The sequence below is a fragment of the Fomitiporia mediterranea genome, assembly GCF_000271605.1.
Source record: "Fomitiporia mediterranea MF3/22 unplaced genomic scaffold FOMMEscaffold_4, whole genome shotgun sequence".
Lineage (NCBI taxonomy): Eukaryota > Fungi > Basidiomycota > Agaricomycetes > Hymenochaetales > Hymenochaetaceae > Fomitiporia > Fomitiporia mediterranea.
In genome coordinates, this window is record NW_006760389.1 from 2546632 (window position 1) to 2558782 (window position 12151).

At 44.8% G+C, this 12151-nt stretch overlaps 4 protein-coding genes across 4 annotated transcripts; all 4 read right to left on the minus strand.

Moving 5' to 3' along the window:
• Positions 1 to 1763: 1763 nt before the first annotated feature.
• On the minus strand, positions 1764 to 5340 carry FOMMEDRAFT_120318 (Pkinase-domain-containing protein). Its single transcript, XM_007264749.1, has 7 exons — positions 4686 to 5340; positions 4370 to 4618; positions 3262 to 4310; positions 2914 to 3196; positions 2738 to 2837; positions 2316 to 2650; positions 1764 to 2242 (listed from the first exon to the last, which is right to left on the minus strand). The coding sequence occupies exons 1-7, from the start codon at positions 5034 to 5036 to the stop codon at positions 2165 to 2167; spliced, it is 2445 nt and encodes an 814-aa protein (XP_007264811.1). The 5' UTR covers positions 5037 to 5340; the 3' UTR covers positions 1764 to 2164.
• Positions 5341 to 5489: 149 nt separating this feature from the next.
• On the minus strand, positions 5490 to 6391 carry FOMMEDRAFT_120319 (ribosomal protein S19/S15). Its single transcript, XM_007264750.1, has 4 exons — positions 6341 to 6391; positions 6165 to 6267; positions 5971 to 6084; positions 5490 to 5870 (listed from the first exon to the last, which is right to left on the minus strand). Exons 1-4 carry the CDS (start codon positions 6384 to 6386, stop codon positions 5852 to 5854), a joined length of 282 nt encoding a protein of 93 aa, XP_007264812.1. The 5' UTR covers positions 6387 to 6391; the 3' UTR covers positions 5490 to 5851.
• Positions 6392 to 6817: 426 nt separating this feature from the next.
• On the minus strand, positions 6818 to 9126 carry FOMMEDRAFT_105270 (uncharacterized protein; the record flags this gene model as incomplete). Its single annotated transcript, XM_007264751.1, has 5 exons — positions 8727 to 9126; positions 8603 to 8671; positions 8441 to 8549; positions 8346 to 8390; positions 6818 to 7069 (listed from the first exon to the last, which is right to left on the minus strand). Exons 3-5 carry the CDS (start codon positions 8489 to 8491, stop codon positions 6818 to 6820), a joined length of 348 nt encoding a protein of 115 aa, XP_007264813.1. The 5' UTR covers positions 8492 to 8549; positions 8603 to 8671; positions 8727 to 9126.
• A 1480-nt stretch (positions 9127 to 10606) lies between these two features.
• Positions 10607 to 11750, minus strand: FOMMEDRAFT_80543 (kinase-like protein; the record flags this gene model as incomplete). The annotated part of the gene is made up of 4 exons (XM_007264752.1): positions 10607 to 11143; positions 11195 to 11410; positions 11461 to 11529; positions 11580 to 11750. The coding sequence occupies 4 exons, from the start codon at positions 11748 to 11750 to the stop codon at positions 10607 to 10609; spliced, it is 993 nt and encodes a 330-aa protein (XP_007264814.1).
• Positions 11751 to 12151: the final 401 nt, after the last annotated feature.

Here is a 12151-nt window from a genome sequence, read left to right on the forward strand (position 1 = left end):
GGACGAACTGTGAGTGAGTCGACTGAACTAGAGAGTGGAGAGAACAAAAGCGACGACATAGTGGCAGGGCAGAGAGATACGGGAGATGGGGGTCAGAGGCAAGGAGTGAAATGCGACGTGCGTCATAAATGTTTTAAGTACAAAATTTCATGTGATACTCGAGCATTACATAAGTTGAGTCGTATTTACTGATAGTTCCTTTATGAAAAATAATCATTATAATGATAATTAAGATATTTATTAAGCTTGTAATCTTACAAAAAGAACTCCTACTTATTATAAACATTTATAAAACTTTCATACAGTTTATAAGTATAGAAAATGTCTTATTATTATATTATATAATAGATATAAGTCTTTCTCTTCAAATATAATACTATTATAATACTTTTACTCTTTATATAAGACTATTAAAATATATTTACCATATTATATTAATGAATAATACTGATAGAGCCTTTATAAGAACATATAAGACTGATTTTTACCTTATAATAGAGTTAAATACAGATAATTACTATATATTCTATGTATTAAACATATTGCACTTTATAATAACTATAAGATTATATATAGATTTTGACTTTTTCCTGACGTAGGCTTTTGTGGATTAAGCCTGCTGAAGACACTTGTTTACAATCAAGCCATGTACTTTCTGCTGTAAGTGTAGTGATCCTTGAGAAGTTTGCATACCAACAGTCCCACAGGGTCATTATTTGCAGCATTGCAAATATTGTCCTAGACGTTGTGACAGGACAGCCTACATTCCTAATGATCTTTTCTGTCATTTGCAGTTCCAGTATACTTTCTCCTCTTGGAAGTTACATGCTGCTACATCTAACAAAAGCGGCAAGAGAAAGATTCGAGTGTAGTGATGGCTTCCGAGCCTCAGCAAATCTGAACCTCGAGGAATTCCATGCTTACACAGGTGAAAACTCTGAACTTGTAGAAGACGGAGAGCGCTTGGAGAATGAAAGCACAGTCATTTCCAAATAGTAGTTTATGCCCAACTTTGGATAAACAATATACAGTACGTTTTTACTCAAGTATACTGTTTTTGTAGATTATGAGATCTGTGTACCTCTAGTTGCCCTTTCTGAGCAATTCAGAGCACAGTTTAGATTTAGCCATTGATAGTATGCAAGGGAGCCACAGTATTTATTTCACTCATTCAGTCTACTAGGTTCAATTGTCATTTCTTGTAAATTTATGTATTCTACAGTTTGCATAGCCCTCAGTCCCTCACAATCCTTACAATTCCATTTTTGTGCACCATGTTAGTAAAACAGAATCTGTTTGGCCCTCATAGTTAGATAGAAAACATAGAAGCTTGAACTACAGTCAGCTGAAATGCTCTTGACTTGTGTTTGAACTATATAGTGTTGAGGTAAATGAATGAGAGAAGCTACTGGTAACGGACATGGTACAATGACTTTATCCCCACCCTTGTCAAATCAAACACTGCATATACTCACATATATAGTCATATTCATGTCTAACCGAGACCACAAAACAAGCACTCCATCTCAAAGTGCGACTTGAAGTGAAAAAGAGACTCCGGGTCGTAGCATTGTAGCATTACAAGCAGCTAAATCAGACTCAGTAAAAAAGTAGAAGAAAAAGAAGAAAAAAGCAGAGAGAAAATGAGAAAAAGAGTAACACGATGAGAAAGGAGAGAAAAGACGGATAAATTTTCATACTCACAACAATCACTTTTATATCGTACTCTGCAAGCAACAAAAAAACGGTAGGACATTGAACAAGGGAGGTATGTACACGCGAAGCTAATAAAGTTCGGTTGGTTGGACGTTGGAAAGACGTGGGGAAAAAAGGAAAGGAAAGGAAAGGAAAGGAACAGGACAGAAGATAGAACGGGAAAAGAGTCAAAGAGATCATTAATTGGCGTGGACGACCGAAAGCGGGGTCGAGGCGTTGGGAGAGGAATTACGAGCGGGGGGGGGGTGGGGTAGAGCGAGGAAGAAAATATCCATTTGCGTGCGCGAGAGGACGGAGTGTGACCGGCGAGCAAAACGAAAACTAGACAGGCCCTAAAATTTGGAGAATCGGAAAGCCTACGCTGACAGGACGGAACACGCATTGGTTTAAAGAAGTTTAGTTGAAACAAATGCGATTCTGCAAAGTGCGGGAAAGTACAAGGCAGGATCTAGTTTGCTGGCCTACTCTTGAAGAGTAGTAATGGTGACAGTCCCGAAGCTGGGCATGCTTTCTTCATAAACTCGTGCTGCGTAGAAGAGAGGACGGAAATTAGTAACTATTCGCGGAATTAAGAGAATGGACAAAGAGGAAGGACCCACCTCAAGTAATTCATTCGCCGACGCACGGCTCTTCACATCCACACAAAGACACACGCTCAAGAAGCTCTTCAACTCCCGACTTAGCGCATCGGGCTTCTTCAGCGTCGGCGTTCCGTTCGTAGCAATAAGGTATAGAGCCTTAAGCGGCTCCTCGTCAAGGTACGGCGGCTCATTTTCAATCATCTCGATCGCCATGATCCCAAGGGACCAAATATCCACCTTCGCACCATACTCCTTCTGCTTGACGACCTCTGGTGCCATCCAGTACGGTGTCCCTACCATCGTCGCACGCTTAGACTTCTGATCAGTCAGTTTTGCGCAGAAGCCGAAGTCGGCTATATGAAACAAAGATAGAAGAGAGGGGAAATAAATAGTAAGTTTGATGTGGATGAGAGAGACGACGGAAGCGGAAGGCTACGTACTTATTTTTACGCGTCCTTGCGCATCAAGAAGGACGTTGTCCGATTTGATATCTCGATGAATGATGTGCTGCTCGTGCAAGTGTCTTAGACCCTTGCACGTCTATGCGTTTCAGGAAGCACATTGTCAGTATTCAGCTTCTATCAATCACAGATCGGGGAGAAGAACGAGGATTCACCTCCAAACAGATGCTCGAAATCTGTTCCTCCTCGAGCGTATTATTCTCAATGATATCCGTGAGAGCACCTCCTTCCATATACTCCATAACGACCCAAAGTTCATTATTTCGCACGAGGTAGCTTTCTAGGAAGTTGACGATGTTCGGGTGTTGCGACTCCTTCATGACAAGAATTTCGTTTACGATAAGCTCAATACGCGGCTGACGTGATAGGTCCATCTCCTTGATCGCGACCTTCTTACTCGTGGCGAGTGTCTTTGCAACATAGACATGTCCAGAGGCACTGTGAAAATGTGACCATTTAACACGTAGCGATAACCAATCTTGAAAATCAAGTGAAATGCGCACCCTTGCCCGATCTTTTTAATCTTGCTGTAAATCACCTTCGGGTCGTCCTGGCTCACGACGGTGCGAAGCTTGTCCATAATCTGAGCTTCTGACATCGTGCTGATTCGCCGTTCCTTTTCCTTCGGCTTTTCCAGAGCCGCAGCGGCAGCCGCGATGCTCCCGTTTGCGGGTTCATCTGGAGGTGCTGTGATAGTAACAGCAGCAGGTTGCTCCTTCGGGAGCTTCTTAGTTGTTTGTAATGGCTTCACAGGCGGAGGACCTGCGGTCGCACCAGCTGCTCCTGGTACAGGTTGTGACATGGGCGAGGAAGTTGCAGGTGAAGATTTGGACGGCGGCAGCTGAGGACGCCTGTCATCGCGATCTTGTTCGCGTGGCATAGAATCTTTACGTTGCGGTAGCTCATGGTCAAGCCCAGGAGGTCGTATTTCGGTACGATCTTGCGGGGGTCCTTGTGCTTTCGTACGCTGACGCAGGTCCTGATTACTGGGTGTTTGGTCCGGCTTCGGAGCCTGAGGCGCAGGGCGTTGAGCTGTGAGCAAAGGTCTCTGAGGAGCAGGGGGCGCTGGCCGCGATGCTTGAAGCGCACCCGGCGCAAGCGGTAGCGGAGAGCGTGGCTGAGTCCCAGTACCAATAGTATTCGCATGTTGAGCATGGGCTCCATTGACAATTTCTGCTGCACGAGCTGCAGCTATAGCCGTAGACGACTTTCCGTTAAGTCCTGACGGAGCCGAGTCCTGACGCGATATCCCTGGCCGATCGGAAGAGAATCCCTGAACCGGACCGGGCTTGTTTGACCCTGCAAGCCCAGTGCCCGCGTTGAACCGCGGAGCTGATGGTGTTTCAGAGTACGGATGTAATGTGGACCCAGAAGTAGGAGCAGAGGCGTTGCGCGACATCCCCGGTGCAAGACCCGCCATCTCATCCATCTCATGCTTCTGACGATCTGTGTAGAATTCGAGAACTTCCAATACGGCTTGAGGGTCCTTTGCATAATCTTCGCGTGTGATAGCCGATCGCGTTAAGAGCTTGCTCCATTGTTCGGGCAGTCCCTGGAGACGGAAAATGGTTAATAAATCGTATGAAAATTAGTACCGAGGTATGGACTTACGGTGAAGCCTCCTGAGACCGGGTCAAAGCCAACATGCACTTTGTGTACAAAATTCGTCGGTTGGCCGACGCTTTGAAGCGGACTACGCGAGTAAATATCGTCCTGCCATGTATAGACCTCCTCGTCGTTTTTGAGTGATAAGTATACGCGCTTTTCCGGCGTCTCGATAACAAGGCAGTATGGCTTGAGATCAACACGCTCGACATTCGTGACATCCCCAAGTTTGATCACGCTTTGCTGTTGCGCAGACTATGTGCGGAGTACACGGAGATCAGGACGGGTCAAGATAAAGGGAATGAAACTGATTGTCGCGTACCTCGTTCTTGTGGAATGAAAGAGCATGTTCCTTCAGGATGAGATACTTGCGCACCCAGAATAGACTCGCAAAAGCATCCTCCTTGACGCTTGCCCAGCCCGTGCGGACGATCTCGCTATTCATTGGCGGGCCGCTTTGGCGAATAGGAGATGCCCCGATACCAGAGTAGGACGTGGCGTAGGACGAGCCTGAGCCCGAGGGCTGGTTGAATTGGAAGGACGTCTTGTAGCCAACTGACACGAGCGTACTCGTGCTGGCGTACGACTGCTGATCTGTGTCGCGGCGCTGGGGCGCCTGGGGGGCGGGTCGGGATGGAGTGAGCGATGTCGCTGTTACCTGGTGAAAGGCCATCGTTGTTGATTATGTACAGTGAATCAAGCGGCGATCGGCTATCGTCACAACGGCACGGCGTGGATGTTAGGGCAGAACACGGCTATTGGACTTCGTGATGATGGTCCGTGTTCAGGAGACGATGGAGAGGAACAGCAATGGCGACGCTTGACGGAGGCCTCTGGTGTGGTCACGCTCACGGCACGGTGGATGTATGCTAATCAACGTCGGCGTCGGCAGCAACGTCGTGTGGGAAAGTGGCCTCAGAAAGTGGCTGGGTGAGCGAGAGACTGTGGTGGACGTCGTTGACGATGGGGAGATGGCTGACGGAAAATAGCGCTCTACAAGTCCCGCGTCCACCAAGCACTACCGCAACGCCTGGCTGGAAACGTGACCCGCCTCAATTACAAAAACAAGGTCTCTCATCCAATCAGTTTACATTAACACAATGCATTTATTAATCAACACTCTGGATGTAGCCACTTGTTGTCTACTAGCAGTGGCCGGAGAAGTATAAGGAAATTACATCGAAATACACTGCCAAGACAAGGATGCTCTGCCATGGGCCAGTGCTCTTTTAATTATTATTTCCATCAAACCTTCTTGGCCAAACTCAGAGACGACGGACAAGAGGGCGGGAACGTGTACTACATTGAAGGATAAGAGTGGCAGAGATGTTCGGTACACAGCTGGTTACGAGGCGAGGAGTAAGCGAAGTCGTAGAGGTGATGCTGCTGAGAACCTCATGGTAGCGAATATATAATATCATTATATGGCACCAATATTTGTCCACGTAAATATACGCCAGAATTAATGCATCCCTGTAATGATCTAGGTTACTTGTTTTTGGTTTGCCTATAGAAAATACCATATCAGCGAACGGTTCCAAACATGACCAGGTACCAAAACTGGCAGAGTAAAAAATATTCAAGGTAAAGATTAATAAAATACGTACCGATAAACAAACCTCTTCTTCGTCGGCGCAAACTCGCCCAACTTATGCCCCACCATATCCTGCGTCACGTTGACGGGCACATACGTCTTCCCGTTGTGCACCATGAATCGTATCCTACACAATCATCAATCCGTCAGCCCACCTCAATTCTCTCATTTCGTTCCTTTTCGCAACAGTGAAGAAGCAGTACACACCCCACGAAATTAGGCAAAATTGTACAAGCACGAGCGTCCGTTTGGATAGGTACACGGTTGTTCAGCGCATCGCGCAAGTTAGGGAACGACACGAAGTATGGTCCTGACGAAGTGCAACTGAAGTCAATATCATACATCCAAGATACTTCTAGGAGATGAGAGAATTAAGAACTTACCTTTCCATGCTGACCTACCGCCCAGTACAGCGAGCGACGGACGCATTTCTCTTCGTCGTTGTTGCGTGCGTGTAAAGTATTCAATTTCGCTCACAAGAAACAAGACGCATAATACAGGTATTTGTATCTGTTTACTAGTTACTAAAACAAGTACCAATGCCGATCGCTCAAGCCTTCTTTTCGACTCGCATTGCGGGGGGAAAAAAACAGAAGAAAAACACGGAAAAGGAGTACAGAGTTTGTACGGTTGCAGAAGAATCGATATTCAGTACATAAAATGCATTGTACAATGATATGCTATATACGCCGAACTCATATCATTTCCACCCCAGCAACGCAATTCCCTCTTTTCGTACACAACTTCTACTTCAGAACCTTGAGTAACGATTCCGTTAAACGTTCCTGCAGTTCTAAAGAACTTAAAATGTCATTTTTCTTTGATATTATTTACAGCGACTAACTGGACGTACCATAACATTAGGACTGTCTATCAAGCATTGGTTGCAAAGTAATTATGCTTTCCAATTGCTTGACAACGTCATTCATGGTAGGTCGTGCTTTCGGATCTTTATGCCAACAGCTCTGGCAAATATCCCAGAGGAGCTTCCGACTATGAGGCCATTCGTTAAATGATGCTGGTCGATGCGGAAGTTCTCCTTGCATAATGGCAGGTATTACTTGTGCCTCTCTGCGCAAATGAGCATATGGCATGTTTCTAGATAGTAGCTCCTATTTAAATATATGTATCAGCACAATGGCAAAATTCAGAGTAAGAAGGGCATACATATAGTGTCATTCCAAATGCCCAGATATCAGTTGCCTTTGTTTGTGTTGGGTTGGGTTCATCAGAAATGATGAGTTCATAAGCTAACCATCTGGCAGAGCTCTGAAACCCTCTCCTAACAGTAGTCCTGCAATAATTGTATATTAGAGTATCCAAAGACCACTTAAGAGCAGTGGGAGTCTTGTTATATCTTTCATGATACAGGTGCACACTTGAACAAATTATTACAGCTTCTCCAGCTGATGAGACAAGAACAGTTCCCTTTTACCTATATTAATATTAACAGAATAAATGGGTTCTAGTAAAAACATACTGATGTAAAATCACAGTGTATTATATCTTCTTGGTGCATGTATGCAAGACCTTCTGCCATTCCGAGTGCCTGTTAGATAATATTAAGCAACTGTGAGGGGATAGGTTTGAGAGACATACTAGATTTACAGTATTACAATTCTGGTTCTTCTTAATATAATCCAGCACAGTGCCATTCTCCATCCATTCAGAGACAAAAGAAGGTAGCCGAAGTGTGGAATCACTAGTTTCTTCAAGAATGTATCCTCGAAATTGAAGAACATTAGGGTGCTTAAGCCTACTCCAAGCCATAATTTCACGTTTGAAGAGCTACAAAGAAGGGAAAAGCTTAGCATGGAAGACAGGAGTCCTTCCTTTACTCACTTGTACACTGTCAGCTTGAGAAAAGTGCATCAATCGTTTGATTGCAACACTGACACTGGTGCCATCCTGCAACCTCATAGAGCCTCTGTAAATATCTCCAATTCTGTCATATGAAGTAGGATATTGGCTGTCAAAGTATACAGATCCAGTTAGATCAAAACGTGCAAGGCCAGTAAGTATTTGATTCATTTCAATTTTTTGAATGGTCTGCCAATCCGAGCTAATGGTGTTCGGCTGGACATTATTAATGTAACTAAAAATTTCAGTGTGGGAGAATCTAGTAATCTTCTTGATTTGATGAGCAAGATCAGCCATTGTAGGGCGTTGAGCTGATTCAAAGTTCCAGCATTGTGAACAGATGTCCCACAGCTGCTTCTTGTATCCATTTCCCAGAGCTGCTGGAGGGGAGGGGAGTTTCTGCTTCATGATCGCGAGTATAACGTGTACGTCTAGTCCAATTTCAGAGAAAGGCAAGCTGTTGGTAATTATTTCCTGTATTACGAATTGTGTCAGTGGAGTAACAGATCATCAACAAGAGAAGCGTACATATAATGTCATCCCAAATGCCCAGGTATCGGTCGCTTTTGTTGGCTTTGGGTCTGATTCACCAGTAATTAGGAGCTCATATGCTAGCCACCTACTAGTACCTCGAGTCCCCGAAAAGGTACTCGATTGCTGGCTGAAAGACCCATGCGCACTTCCAAAGTCGTTTATTACAGCTTCTCCGACCGGTGAGACGAGGACATTTGCCTTTTTTTTAACGTAAATGTCAACCAAGGCAAATCAGTCCCGGGTGAACATACTGATTTGAAATCGCAGTGTATTATGCCTTCTTCGTGAAGATATGCAAGACCGTCTGCCATACCGAGAACCTGTTATATTGTTCTAAGCTAGTACAAAGAGAAAAGGGTCCATCCGGTGACGTACCAAGGTAGGAACGTCACAAGATGGGTTGCGATTGACAAATTCCAGGACGTTGCCGTTCTCCATTCACGGGGATACCAGGCACGGCAACCGAGGTAGTTGATCGCCAGTTTCCTCGAGCGTATACCCTAGTAATGGAAGGACATTGGGATGCTTTGGCTTGCTCCATGCACTTATCTCACGCCTGAAGATCTGTAAATACCGAACGAAATGGTTATTCATAAGCACATTGATTCATAATAAACTCACCGTAGTAACGTTTCGACTGCCATCCAGATAAATCTTCAAGCGTTTGACAGCGACATCGATCGCAGTGCCATCTAGCTGCTTGTAACATCCCTTGTAAATATCGCCGAATCCGCCTTGGGCAACAGGCCATCTAGATGTATCGTAATACACGGATCCAGTGAGATCGAGGTGCTTGAGGTCAGCAAGTATTAGATCGACTTCAGCATGAGAGTTGCTCTGACTATCAGAGCTCATGATGATGGCTGGTATCGAATGCGACAGTCACAGCAAGCGGTGTCAAGTTCGACGATCAACATGAGTACCAGTGTACAGCATCGGACTGAATAGAACCTGATCCTAAATCTGCTTTTGGACAGTGACTCCTTTTATGTACCGATGCTAATACACTCTCTATAAACAAACGGACTAATACAAATCTAAAACGGCTAACTCGAATGCACAAGCTAGGTACACAATTGATCAGCGCATCGCGCAGGTATGGGGGAACGGCACGGACGAAGCGAAACTAAAGACAAAAATCGTGCACCCAAGCTATTTCCAGGATTTGTCAATGTCCAGGTAGGGAGCATAAATATTAAAACAAGCGAATCTTTTTTCCCAACGTGACTAAAAATGATATTATAGTTCCATCCTGGTTGTTTCCTACAAAAGTACAGATAATACATATCCTACGAAAGACATGCAGCGTCACACACGTCCGAATTCTGTGGATTACGAGCATTAGTTATTTCTATTCTAACGTTTAGGTACATAACCAGACATACCTCAATACACAATTCATTTATCGATGTATTTCTGTATTGCAATAATCCCTTCCAGTTCTTTGACGAGATCATCCATGCCAGGTCGTGCCTCAGAATCTTTGTTCCAACAGGCCTGGCAAATAGACCAGAGGATCTTCCGACTGTGTTTCCACTTATCATACGAAGGCGGTTGTAAAGGGAGCTCTGCCTTGAGAATGTGGAGTATTGCTTGACCGTCTCCACGAAAATTACCAAAAGGTATGTTTCCAGACAACAGTTCCTATTTATATGTTCTCATCAGCACTATCACGCACAGATAATAACACGATAAATGAACACACGTAGATGGTCATACCAAAAGCCCATACGTCTCTTGGCTTTGAGACAGTCCAAGCATCAGTCTCAGTGATTGCCTCGGGTGGCATCCACCTTGGTGAACCAAGTGTATAGATGGCGTTATCTTCACAGAGCAACGATGCCGAACAGTTAAACCCCGAAATAACCGGGCATCCATTAGCAGTAACCAAAATATTCTCCTGAGTGAGATATTGATTTTCTCATAATGATATTGCTGCAGAAGACACGAACCGATTTGACGTCTCCATGCATAAAATTGTGGGCGTGGATGTGTGAAAGTCCTCTAGCTACTCCCAGTACCTGAAAATAAAACCAATTATTTGATGTTAAACTGGACGGAGGAATTTACAAACCAATTCCACGATGTTGCATTGTGGTGTGCTTCTAACATATTGTGACAATGTTGTGCTCCCAATGTATTCGTAAACCAGGGCTGAGAGGGAACCGTCCGGATTGAACAAATAGCCCAACTGAGTTTCAACGTGAGGGTGGCCCTTTATTGAAGTGCACGTTCGTACTTCAGCCATAATATTTTCACACAATGAATTCAACTGCATATTTAAATATCAGATTGTTGTTGTATTCCAGAATTCGAGTATAATTGAGCATACATACGATTGAAGGAAGGACTCTAAATTTCTTGACAATAATTCTTTGACTGCCGAGGAAGCCATTGAAATATCTAGCGAACGCATCAACTCTGCATGGGTCCTCTTCATGTCTTATGTCAAGACGTCCCGAGAGTTCGAGTTGTGGAAATTCAGTGCGTAACAACTCCGCGACGTCCTTGCTTACTCGGTGAGAATCCGAGTCTGTTTGTGACTGACGAATGCGACTAATTTCAGCGTTCGCTGGTATGGGAATATTCTTGATGCGACAAGAAACGTCAGCCATTGAGGGACGTTGAGCTGGGTCACAGTCCCAGCAATCAGTACAGACGTCCCATAACTGTCTCTTGTACCCATCACCGGTATCCTCAGGAGGAGAGGGTAGTTTACGATTCATGATTGCAAGTGTGACTTGTACATCATACTGATACTGAGCGTAGGGATGCGCATTCGTCAGAAGCTCCTGCAAAGAATTGATACTTGCTCAATCAACGGCAATGAAATGGATGCGTACGCATAAGGTCATCCCGAATGCCCATGTATCCGATTCTTTCGTGGCAGCTGGATACTGATCAGCGTTCGCCAAGAGCTCATACGCTAACCATCTGGATGTGCCTCGGAGGTCTGTGACAGTACTAGACTTCCCGCCCGAGAGAAGATCAAAAGCAACATGTGCGGCTCCGAAATCGCTTATGACGGGTTCTCCAGTTGATGAGATGAGTACATTTCCCTTGCACATCTTCAGCAGAATGGTACATTAAGGAATTTTACGAAGCGTACTGATTTGAAGTCCGAATGCACAACATTATTGTCATGAAGATAGGCCAGACCTTCTGCCATTCCGAGCGCCTATTTTGCAATATTAAGCAACTATGAGGAGATAGGTTTGAGGAACGTACCAGCCTAACGATATCAAAGTTCGGGTTGCTCTTGACAAAGTCTAGTATATTGCCATTCTCCATCCATTCGGAGATAAGAGAAGGCAACTGAAGTACGTGATCGCTGGTTTCTTCAAGCGCGTATCCTAGGAGCGGAAGGACGTTAGGATGCTTGAGCCGGCTCCAAGCCATAATTTCGCGTCTGAAAATCTACAGCGGTAAGGGCTCAGTACAGAAACCAAGGTTTTTTTGCTTTACTCACTCGTGCAACGTTTCGATTGTCACCCAAGTAAATCCTCAAGCATTTGACCGCAACGCGGAGATTAGTACCATCCTGCCGCGTTACATTGCCTTTGTAAATATCGCCAAATCCACCTCGTGCGATGGGCCACTTGGAGCTATCGTATTGCACGGATCCAGTGAGATTGAGGTGCTGGAGGTCGGAAAGTGTTTGATCTAATTCGGCACGTTGGATGGCCTTGCTCTCTGAGTTCATAGTAAGTAGTCACTTAGTAGTGGCTGGTCTCAAGTAACATAACCAATACGAGCGTGAGACCAAATACCAATATAAGACGTAACCTGGTAGTTCGTTT